The following is a 12,360-nucleotide window of genomic DNA, read 5'->3' as shown; positions in this document are numbered from 1 at the left end:
AGGGGTCATAGCGCAAAAGGGCACCTTAGATGCCAAAGGCAGCTTTTCCCCACCCCCCACGCTGCCGGTTCCCAAAGCTTTCTAACATCATTTTAAAAAGGTACAACAAATCAAACCAATTTTTTTAAAAATGGAAAGAAAAAAGTGTGTGTGTGTTTGTGCGTGCGTGTTTGCCGAGAGCCCCAAACCGTTTTAAGCCCTCAGGCAGGGGTGCAAATCACATCAAAGGCGAATGAAAAGCTCCTCTTCGCTGCAGCTTCCCGAGCTCGTAAGACAGGACCACGGAGGACGTCTCTTTCCTTCAGACTGGCCTGTCTTCTTCTTGAGCGAGGTCGCTCTGCTGCTCACCGCTGTCGTCTGCACAGGAGGGAGAGGCAGACCTGACTCTGAGTGACGGCGATAGAGGCGACCCTGTTTCCATCCGTCTTCAGTCCCCTTCGTTTCTAGTCCCTCAATGGCGAGCCTCGGAATCGGGTTTCCCGGAGGATCAGGGGAGACAGGGTGTACATTCCCTTTCCACCTGCTCCTTCCACCCAACATCCTCTCGGCATGTTTGACACCGTCCCCCCTCCTCCTGCTCAGGCCATTCTGCTCACCTGGAACGCCCGCCCGCTCTCTCCTTCGGGCTTATTCAGGCTCGACTGTCCTCAAAGACTTGCCTCACACCCCACTTCTTCCACTAGGCTTCTCCTGACCAACGCACCCCCCTCAAGTTCTTGTCCTTCTCCTGAGGTCCTGTGATTTTTAAACCCATCACTCATCGGGCAATGAATCAAACTCCTTGTGACAGCTCCTCTGCCGCTCTCTCAAAGTGCGGGTTAAATCTTGCCTCCGTTTTTGTTTCCCCCACATCTTTCAGTCTGCCCACTCCGCCCGGTCTCCTGAAGCTCCCTGTGCATCGGATGTTCTGTCTGTCTCTTCTGTTCCCCAGTAATGCCGACACTGGGCCTTTCCTGGAGCAGGCACTGGGTAAACGTCAGTTTCATCACTGCGCTGGCAGTTGGTAAAAGAACCTCAGGTTCCAGATTAACTATCTTCCCCAGCCTTTGAGGAAGCACGTAGAGATTTCCTACTGGGAATCTCCCCACACCCTAGCAGGAGTGCTTTTAAGGAAATAGAGCTCACCCTGCCTGGTGTGGCTCAGTGGGTTGGGCCTCATCCCACCGACCAAGAGGCTGCCAGTTCAATTCCTGGTTAGGGCACATGGTTGGGTTGTGGGTCAGGTCCCCGCTTGGGGGGCGTGTGAGAGACAACCGATCCAGATCCATGTTTCTCTTGCACATCGATGTTTCTCTCCCTCTCTTTCCCCCTCCCTTTACCTCTCTCTAAAAATAAACAACATTTTTAAACAAAGGTGTGGGGTGGCGGAGGGCTCACCTTGCAGAGCCTGGAGTCCATTGGCCATCCAGTCTATGTTCCCATTCACCAGTGCGGTCACTCTGTGAATGTGGACGTGCTTGGGTATTTCTTTTGGCAATTCCTCCCTGTCAGCTGCTGCTTCCTCCTCCTCCTCATCCTCCTCCTCCTGTCCTGCAGCATATTCTTCCTCCTCCTCCACCTCTTCCTCTTCCTCATCCACCAAAACCATGACATCAGCCATGTCTTGTCCCCTAATTGCCAAAGGGGGAGAAATAGTCAGGGAGAGGCCCTGTTTTTGCCAACATCAGCCCTGGCAGAATGGGAACCACTCGGCTCTTTGCAACCCCTCTGGTGACACGAAACACTCTTCCTGCATTCAACTTGGCTAAGTCATGACGTGACAGTGCGACTGTCACCTCTCGAAGAGACACAGTCACAGAGTGCTACAGATAATCTTATCTTCTTCTGGGTGAGTTTTATTCTTGTCCTGCTCCTCCGGAGGGTGACCTCATTGTCCCAGGCCTCTGACATCTTAGTCCCCCTCGCAGCATGTACACAAGGGGCATTTTCTGAAACGCCCTTATCTCTGCTCCACTAACTGAAATGTCTCCTCCTGCTCATTACTCAAGGCCCAAAGTCCTCTCCTGGCCCCCGAAGCCCTGAACTATCGTTGCATTTGGAGTCCATGCCCAGCTGTTCGGCACTGAATTGCTCTGAGCTCACTGCTGGTTTTGTCTACCCAGTCGGACATTTCTGGAGGAAAGAGGAACGCATACCACAGGCCAGTCACAGCCCTGGGAGCTTTACACTCTCATTTCATCCCCACAGTCTCCCTCTGGGAAAAGATGAGGAGACAGAAGCTCCCAGAAGGTCAGGGATCTTCCATGAGCAAAGGGCTTGGGAATGACAGAGCTGCAATTTGAATCTAGGTCCACTCATTCCGAAGCCTTTTCCCACTATGCCTCACTGCTACCTCCTGGGAGAAACACACCTGGGAAATGACGGACTCACCGGGGCAATGGCCCTCGGGTGTGTGGCAGCAAAGGTAACACTGTTCCCATGGGGAAAAAAAGGTCCCCAAACAACCATATCCCCTCATTATGAATGGTGTTCTGAGAACAGTAATATCCCACAGTTACTAACGAGTAAAGAAAAACACAGAAGAGCTCTTTGCTCCCACTCAGAATCTCCGTATGGAATAAAACACCCAAGTTCCGTTTAGTTACTTTGCCCCCCTACTGAGGTTTCCTACCAGGAAGGGCTTCAAGGCATGCTCAAACTAGTCTTTCCAAACATGCGGTAAGAATATGACTTACTCTTCCTTTTAGCTCTTTCGAGAAAATGAGGTAAAATAAATGCACGAATACCTGGGCTTTGTGCCTCAATGACAGCCCAGCGACGTGCCCCACCCTGAGGTCTAGCACTGCAAAAGGAATGTGAACTTTGGAACCGGTCAGATCTAGGTCTGAATGCAAGCACCGCCCTCTGCTTCCTGGATGAGACTGTGGAAACTACTGAGCCTCGATCTCCCTGAAAACGCAGATTTTATGAGTTTACAATGATAAAGGCCTAATGAAGCCCCCAGCCCAGTGCAGGCACTGGGTGGTCCTCAAGATTAGAGACTATTAGGGTTCTTATGAAAGGAAACAAAACAGCAGTGAAGACAGATCATGGAGAAGGTATTTTGACTTGAGTCTAGGGAACACTCACCTGATAGTGTTTCCTACTAAAGAGAGAAAGAAAAAAAAATCAGTCTCAAATAACATCGACGTTACCCTCCCAAAAGTTTTTAATCAATCTGACATCTACGAAAGAAAGGACAATGAGAAAACTGACCCAACACGAGAGGGGACAGGGTGCTCTGGATGGTACTGAGGGGCTTCATTATCGCCCACCTGGACCCAAGGAAGCAGCCTATAGAAGGGGCTTCAGGTGGGAGCCACACAGGGGCCGCCTCCCCCCCACCACACCCTGGCAAAAAGCCTGGAAGAGAAGCCGAAGGACCCAAGACGCCCTTACGTTTCCAGCAGAACACAGGGCTGTAATACAACATGAGCCCTGAGATAATGGCCACTCCCAGCAGGAGGAGGCTCACGATGGTTCCCACAATTCCCACGATGTTTAAAGGTTCTGCAAAGACAAATCACACCGTTGGCTGTTCCACCTGACACACACGCAGCAATGAGAGTAGTACCCCCCACCCCCTGCCCGTTGAGAACCAGGCCTCCCCTCCGTGGCCTGGGTCCCAGCCTTATCTTGGTTTCATGATGTTGGGCAAGGCGTATGACCTCTCTGTGTAGCAGGACAAACACCTCATCTCCCTACCTGGAACAGCTGGTGGGAATCAAGTCAAGCATGCGATATAAAAGAACAGTGGAAAGTTAAAATCTCCATGTGTCTACCACATATCAGAGTGTTTATAAGAGCATAGTAATTAAGTGTGAGTTACTGGTGCCTCAATAAACAGTGACCAGTGGAAGAGAATGGAGAATCCAGTAACAGGCCCACACATAAAAGGAAACTTGATACATGACAGATTAGTGAGTCAAGAGAGGAAGTATATGAGAAATGGTGCTAGAATAAATGGTTATCCAAATTGGGGGGCGTGCAGGGGGGTGGGAATTTGATCCTGACCTCACACCATTCACAAAAATCAACTCTAGATGGATTAAAGATTTCACTGTGAGAGGCAAAACATCAAAACATTTAATATCTTTGTGAATACGGGACAGTGAAGGACTTCTAAGACAAAAATTGCCAATGGTATAAAAAGAAATTCATAAAATCAAGCACATTAAAGTAAGACTGGTTGCTAATTGAAGGACAACATGAAAGGGAAAAAGACAAACAAGGAACTAAAAGAAGATATTTGCAACATAAAGCTAATAAGGAATCAGTATGCAGAATTTCTAAAGAATGCTTACATATCTATAAGAAAGAGTAAGACATCAAAAGATACAAGTATGTATGAATTTCACTGAAGAAATACAAACAGCAAATAAACATGAAATAATGCTCAACCTTCTGAGTAATCAGAGAAATTCAAATCAGAACCGTGATGAGGTTCCATTTTGCATCGGATCACAAAGCCTGCTCATGAAGAAGCAGAACAAGGACCCTCCCATACTGCTGTTGTGAATGGAAATGGGTATAATCACTTTGTAAGACAGTTTAGTTAGTTATCCCATAAGGTAAAAATGCACATACCCCATGACACTTCATTTCTACTCTCCTTGTACATATCTTAAGAGAAATACTTGCCCGGGGACCTTGGGTGTATGTACACACAGGGGTTGGGTAAAATATTTTCATAGCAACACTGTTTGTCCATCAAAACAAAAAACAAAACAATTGGAAACCATCCATCAGCAGGAAAATCAGTCACTTCGTTGCGTAATAGTGAGTGACACAAAGGAAAGTTATACAGCGGTGAAGAGGTACAAAGTATAATTGTGCACATCCGTATGAATAACTCCAAGAAACAAAGTGTGGGGTAAAAAAAGCAAGTCTCAAGAGACTACATTTGTACGGTAATCACCCTTTTTTTAAAACTCAGAAACAGCCCTGGCTGGTGTAGCTCAGTGGATTCAGTACGGGCTGCGAACCAAAGTGTTGCACGTTCAGTTCCCAGTCAGGGCACATGCCTGGGTTGCAGGCCATGACCCCCAGCATCCCCACATTGATATTTCTCTCTCTCTCCCTCCCTTCCCTCTCTAAAAATAAATAAATAAAATCTTTTAAAAAACCCTCAAACAAAAATAAAGAACAACATATTATTTCAACAGGTACATATGTAGCAATTTTTTTTCTTAACTAAAACATGAAATTCAGGATAGTGGTTACCTTTTTTTAGGAGACTAAAAAGGGGTCTACAGGTAGAGTTACAAGATAAAGTACAGGATACCCAGTTAGATCTGGATTTTGATAAAACAACAATTTTTTAGAGTAAGTATGTATGCCTTGTGCAATATTTGGGAGATACTTATACTACTTAAAATTATTCTTTGTTTTTCTGAAATGAAAATTTAAGTGGGTATCCCATTCTATTAGTTTTGAGGCTGTTTTCTAAATCTGGCCAAATACATACAGGTAACTTTAGCAACAGTGACCCTGTTCCACATTTTTAGTATGATGTAGTTTCTTAGATCTTCATTTTGCTATTATGCTTCACAACTTACATTCTGTGTTTTTAATTTTTATATATTTTGTATTTATGTACTTTTTTAAAAGATTTTAGTTATTTATTTTTAGAGAGAGAAGGGAGGGAGAAAGAGAGAGTGAGAGAAACATCAATGTGCAGTTGCTGGGGGTCATGGCCTGCAACCCAAGCATGTGCCCTGACTGGGAATCGAACCTGCGGCACTTTGGTTAGCAGCCCACGCTCAATCCACTGAGCTACACCAGCCAGGGCTTATATACGTTTTTCATATACAAACTGATATTCTCTAGTATATTACAGATATTAAGAAGTTTTTATCCCTATGCAAACATGAAAGATTTAGGACTAGACATTAATTTTCCCATCCATCCTGTCAAGCCACAAGCAAGCAGATACGCCTTCTCCCACATGCAGGGAAACACTACGCGTCCCCGTGCTGGTACCACATCCCATGAAGCTCTCAGACTCCTCATCTGGAGCCACTCGTGTCACTCACCTTTGACGCTCAGCCAGATGTCCACTTCCCTCACCCCCACGGGGTTCTCAGCCCGGCAGACGTAGTAGCCCTCATCCAGGTCCTGGGAGCAGTTCTGGATGGTCAGGGTGGAGCTCGGGCCGTTATGGGTGATGAGGTAGTGGCTGTTGGGCTGGATGACCACCTCAGGCTGGGTGAGGTTCCTCAGCCACAGGATCTTTGCAGGAGGGTAAGCTCCAGACACGTGGCAGGTGAGTGTCACATTGCTCCCCACGAAGCAGGTCTTCATGGGCTCCGAGAGAAGGGAGGGGCTCCCTGGGGATCAGGGGAAAGAAAGTAAAGAGAGACACATGCTTGTGAAGACTGAAGCCTTGGCCTAAGGTTTTCAAAAATATTATTCCCTTCCTAATGAAGCAACTCCAGGAGCTCCTGTCCCACACCTGGTCTTATACAACAATAAAAGCTAACATGTACTGAGCACCCGCTATGGGCTAGGCACTGTTATTTATACACATTAACCCAATCAGTTCTCACAACAAGCCTGCCATTATTTCCACTTTGCAGACGAGAAAGTTAAAGTAACCTGCTTAAAGTCACACAATTAAACAAGCGATGCAGCTGGGATTTAGGGCAACCAGCTATGCTGGTTTGCCAAAGACGAAGGGGGTTCCTGGGACACGGGGCCTTCAATGCTAAAAGAGGGAAAGTCTCAGGTCAGCCAAGGTCATCTGGTTAGCCTATGTAAAACTGGAACCCAAACAGTTGAGCTTTTATAGATCACGATTCTTACGGCTACACTGTAGGCTTCTATGTATAACAACCACAATGATGATGTTTAAAAAACGAGCCTGACAAGGGTGTTCGAGGGGACAATAAGGCAGCCGTATTCGTTTCCTATTGCTGCTATAACAAACTGCTACAAACTTAGTGGCATACAACAACAGAACTATCCTTTTCTAGTGCTGGAGGTCAGAAGTCCAGAATGATCTTGGGCTTAGATCAAGGTACTGGCAGAACTGGTTCCTCCTGGAGGCTCTGGGGGAGAATCTGTTTCCTTGGGTTTTCAGCTTCCGGGAGCCACCTGCATGCCTTGGCCGGTGGCCCCGTGTGTGCATCCCTCCAACCTTTCGCAACTGCTGTCCCGTCACCCACTACTGAGTCTGACCGTCCAGCCTCCGTTTTAGAATCCAGGATAACCTCCCCGTCTCAAAACCCTGAATCACATCTGCCAAGTCCCTTTGGCTGTAGAAGGTAACATATCTACAAGGTCTATGGTTAGGAAATGGGCATCCTCGGGGGTACCACTATTCTGCCTACCACAGCTGTGTCCTAGAAAGGCACAGGGTGTCCCCGTGGCCTTGAGGGCTGACTGAGCAGGACACGAGGAGCTGTGAGGCTGGCCTTTCTTTGCACAAGAAGCTGTTTCCCAACATGCACAACTCCTGGGAAGGTTAACAAAGTCATCTCGGGGGTTGTTAAGACCGTATTTTTGGCAGCTGAGGAACACAGAGTGGCATATTTGGTTCCCACATGGGAGAGCGAAACTACATCCTTCACCTGGGCAGTCATTCTAAAAGAGAATCTCGGGTTTCTTGCTGGTGTCCTGGGCAGACGGACGAGGGAAGGGGGCAAAGGGGAAGGGGTGGGGCAGACCAAAAAGCCTCTCTCTCTAGGTCGGGTCAACAAAGGAGACCCCCCCCAAACCTGGGCTTGCTCAGGACGCACACGTGGCGCCCCTTCTTGGATCCACGGTCGGGGTCCCCCACCATGGTGCTAAATTGCACCTTCCCCGTCCGGGGGTAACCAGAATTTCCTTCGGGGTCACAAAGCCAGCAGCAGTGACAAGCCCCAGTATGTTTGTATTTTGCAGCCCCCAAACCAAAGTCTGAGAGATGGCCCCCTCACCCTTTATTAGAAGCCAAACAATTTGGCCAGCACTCCCCAGCCCCCCAAACAAAGATCACATACATAAATACCCTTTTGACAAACACAGCATTCACCCCTCAAAGAGCTGAGTCACCCACCCAGCTGATGTGGCATTTATCAAACAAAGCTTTCCCTAAGATGATGTTGTGCGCAAGGGTGGGTTCAGGGGTTGGGGTGGTATGGTGGGGGATGCAGGGCCCTCAGCGATCTCCCAGAGGCAGACCATATACAGGGGCCTTGGTATACTGGGCAGGCTAATGCTGCAGCCTATCATAAACTGAGTCGTTTTCTTCAGTTGAAGGGTCTACCTGCCATTTAAGGAGAGATCTGAGAGGCAGGAATCCCCCAAAGTAACAGTTTTCATCATTGTAGGGGCTATGCCGTTCTGCACCCCTCTGGCGGACACCGGCACTAACTTTCAATGCCTTAACACTCCTCCCGAGTGGAATAATGCTCCAGAAACCCTCTCCCCCAAGGGCCTTGCTACTCAAAGTGTGGTCTGTGGACCAGCAGCACCAGCACTTCCTGGGAACTGGTTAGAAGGGCAGAGCCCGCCCGGAACCGAGAGCATCCGAGTGTGCCTGCATATTCACCAGGTCCCCAGGTGACCCGCACGCACACCAAGGACCGAGAAGTGCTGGGCTTGAGTGCCCGTGAGGGAAGAGAGGGAAACTGGACCATGTCAGAGTGGAGAAGGTTCCAGGCTCTTGTGCCTGCGGCCTGTGCTCCTGGAATCAGGAAAACTTCCTGCCAGCTCCCTTCTCCAGAAACACTTCCTAAGCCTGAGCACACGCAGGGCTGGGCAGAAGGAGGTTTTTATACAAAGACACTCTGTGTTTCGTGTACTCACAACTGTAAACCTACTTCTGCCCTGCCCTGTTTTTAGATTCAAACCACCGGCCCAGTCTGAGGGGCCACAGCAATGGTGACTCGGGTAAGATCTGCAAATACAATTGGGAAGGGGGCCCTGGCTGGGTGGCTCAGGTGGCTGGAGCATCATCCTGTACACCAAAAGACTGCAGGTTTGATTTCTGGTCAGGGCACACATCTAGGGTGTGTACAGGAGGAAACAGATTGATGCTTCTCTCTCTCCCCCGCCCCCCACTCTTTGCCTCTAAAATCAATAAACATATCCTTGGGTGAGGATAAAAAACAATGGGAAGGATGGGGGAAAAAATGACATAAAACCTGTCAACTGCCCCTGCCATTCCTGCCCTCTCAGCATCCGTCCATCATATGTTCACTTTCGGGGACTCGCTGTCCAGAACACACTTCAGGAGTCTGCACCACGTACCACTCGAAATGCGTGTGCTCCTTCCCAACCGCATGAGGCGGGGATGGTCCACGGCCTCTGCTTCCCAGCCATAAAACGCAGCATTAGCAGGCTGAGTAGCATCCTCCCCAAATACATGTCCTCCTGGAACCCGACTATGACCTTCCTTGGAGATGAGGTCTTTGCAAATGTAGTTAATTAGCTAAGAATCTCTACATGAAATCGTCTTGGATTTAGGGTGGGCCTACGTGCAGTGACGGGCGTCTCACGAGAGGAGAGGAGCGGAGAGAGACGCACGGGGAGGGAAAGGCCGTGTGAAGACAGAGAAAGAGACTGGAGCGATGCGGCCGCAAGCCAAGGAATGACTGGAGCTGTCAGAAACCGGGAGAGGCCAGAAAGAACTCTCCCCGGGAGCCTTCGCAGGAAGTGTGGCCTTGCCAACACTTTTATTTCAGACTTCTGGCCTCCAGAAACACGACAAAGTAAGTTTCTGTGGTTTTAAGCCAGTAAATGTGTGGAACTTTGTTATGGCAGCCCCAGGAAACGAACACACGCCCTAATATAAGCTTTTGGCTTTCAGGGTTTTTACGAGGAGCAAACACACTGTATGGGGAGAACACGGCGCATAGCACCTTACAGTTTGCACCCGATAAATGTTCATGTCACTAATACTGCAACATTGCCGTTTCCCTGTTCCACACTCCTCAGGCCTCTCTCTTTGGTGGTGACCATTCTGTATGCCTCTACAGTGCCTGACAGCATGCTGAGGATCTAACTCCTGCCCAGAAAGATTGGCTGGGTTAGCTGCGGAGGGAGACCCCACAGGAGGCAGTGGTTCCAGGGGGGTCGGGGGCTCCGCTGTCAGGCCAGGCTGGACTGAGTGAGGGCTCAGGCATTTATAGGCTAGGTGATTTGGGTGAGTGAGTGCCTACAGTGTCTTCATCTGCCACTTACGAGTCATCCTGTCTAATGTTCAGGCTATTGTAAGGATTACACATGACATGTTAATAATCAGCGAACAGGAAAAGACCTTCTGAGCACAGAAACCTGTAAGAGTAAGAAGGACGGAGGTGACTCCTTCGAAATCAGAAACTGCTTATCACGGAAGCCACGAATGTACCTCAGAAGTAAATGTACCAGAAAAATATCTATGACATGCGTAGACAGTTCTGTGAAATTGACTAACACAGTTACTGTAGAGCACTCTTACGAAATAAGAAAAGGTGGAACAACTCAACAGAAAAATGGACAAAATGCGAACAGATAATTCACCGTTGATATATAGGGAGCCAATACACATGAAAATTATCAACCCTGCTAATGATCAGAGAAACTCAGATTAAGTCAATGATGCTATGTCTTAACTAGCAAATAGGGAAAATGTAAAAACTCTACGATAGCACTTAACGTCAGGAGCAACGGTGGGAGATGAGAACTCTCTTAGTCTTTCTAGAGAGCGTGACTGCCGATGCACGCGGGGTTTCTTTTCAGGGTGATGGACATGCTCTGGAATTAGATAGTGGTGACTCCACTGTGAATATACTTAAAAAAAAAAAACAACCCAGATTACACATTTGAAAATAATGAAGGTTATTTACATAAATTATATCTCATTTTTAAAAACTTGCAAAAAAACCCACCTGGGCCAATTTGGCCCACGGGACACAGTTTGCTTATTCTTGCTCTAGCCCAGAAAAGCAAGTCTCGATCTGTCCTGTTGCCCAAGGCCAAGTACACCACCTGGAGCAGAGGGGACCCCTGGGGCATGTCCGCTGACTACCACTGAAGGTCACTTGAGCAGGAAAACAAGCACCTCCTGACACGGCCGGGCTCCCTTCCCGGCACGTCAGCTCTCTACGCCGCAGCTCTGCAGATGGCCCTGATAAACTGGGAGGAAAATTTCACCACGACCCATAAAACCCAGCGTGGTCTGGTCCTTGCTTACCCATCGTATTTGTTTCCTGGGCTGTTGTAACAAAGTACCACCCACTGTGTGGCGTAAACAACGGATATGTTTAGTCTTTCGCAGTTCAGAAAGTTACAAGTCCAAAATCAAGGTGTGGACAGGCTTGATTCCTGGTAGAGACCCTGAAGCAGAAACTCTCCTACGCCCCTTTCTCAGCTTCTGGTGGTTGCCAACAATCACCGGCAGTCCTTGGCTTGTGGACGCATCCCTCTAATCTCTGCCTCCGTCAACCCTTGGCATTCTCCCTGTGCGTCTGGGTCCAAATTTTTGTCTCCTTATAAAGACACCAGTCACTGGAACAGAGCCCACCCTAATCCAGTATGACCTCACCTTTCTTTCCATAATCACATCTGTAAAGACCCTTATTCCAAATACGGTCACATCCATAGGTACCAGGGTTAGGACTTGAACATATCTTTTTGGGAGACAAAATTCAGCCTACCACATGCACCTAGCCTCGTAGGTACCTCAAGCTCAATGCTCTGGGTATACTGATCTTCTTTTTGTCCCTCAAATGCCAAGTATGTGTCCACCTCAGGACCTTTGCATTTGCTGTCCTCTCTGCCACTAATACTCAGCTCACAGGTCTTTACCTGGGCAACTGCTTCTCATCCTTGAGGTCTCAGTTCAAGGGTGGGGCAAAAGCAGGTCTCCAGTTGTTCGCATGGAATACAATGAATATGGGATAATACAAGAATAAACTCCGTGTTTGTGTACTCATAACTGTAAGCCTACTTTTGTCCCACCCTGTATTACTGCCACAAGGACCTCCCTGCCACGCTCCCTGTACCAGACCCTCTTACCCACACCATTTTATTCTCCTTAGAATTACTCTGTCTGAATCTTCCTTATTTTTGTATTTTGCATTTTCTTCCTTCTTCCCACCTGCACTCCACCCAGAACAATTTAAGTTCTATGCAACAGGAACAGTAATGGTTTTAAAAATATGTCCAGAAATTCTTTGACATTCCTCTCTTCAAAAAGGGGTGCCTTTAAAAAAATTTCTCCCTGGCTGGCGCAGCTCAGTGAATTGAGCTTGGGCTGTGAACCAAAGCATTGCAGGTTTGATTCCCAGTCAGGGCACATGCCTGGGCTGCAGGCCACAACCCCCAGCAACCACACATTGATTCTCTCTCTCTCTCTCTTTCTCCCTCCCTTTCCCTCTCTAAAAATAAATAAATAAAATCTTTAAAAATATATTT

The 12,360-nt window shown here is 48.0% G+C and overlaps 1 protein-coding gene across 2 annotated transcripts in view; it reads right to left on the bottom strand.

Annotated features, from left to right (window-relative positions):
- Positions 1-227: 227 nt before the first annotated feature.
- Positions 228-12,360, bottom strand: part of VSIG10 (V-set and immunoglobulin domain containing 10) — a 29,248-nt gene continuing 17,115 nt past the window's right edge. Inside the window, exons 5-9 of one of the 2 annotated variants that reach the window (XM_045845509.1) lie at positions 6,015-6,308; positions 3,379-3,489; positions 3,070-3,082; positions 1,378-1,610; positions 228-357 (exon numbers count right to left, since the gene is read on the bottom strand). In XM_045845509.1, coding sequence (XP_045701465.1) covers positions 302-357; positions 1,378-1,610; positions 3,070-3,082; positions 3,379-3,489; positions 6,015-6,308 — 707 coding nt within the window. In that variant the 3' untranslated portion in view covers positions 228-301. Of the gene's footprint in view, positions 358-1,377; positions 1,611-3,069; positions 3,086-3,378; positions 3,490-6,014; positions 6,309-12,360 lie in introns of both variants that reach the window. The other variant, XM_045845501.1, reaches the window with a different exon arrangement.

Source organism: Phyllostomus hastatus, unplaced genomic scaffold (assembly GCF_019186645.2).
Source record: "Phyllostomus hastatus isolate PE091 unplaced genomic scaffold, TTU_PhHast_1.1 phas_contig_1162, whole genome shotgun sequence".
NCBI lineage: Eukaryota > Metazoa > Chordata > Mammalia > Chiroptera > Phyllostomidae > Phyllostomus > Phyllostomus hastatus.
This window is presented reverse-complemented; position numbering and strand designations above follow the sequence as displayed.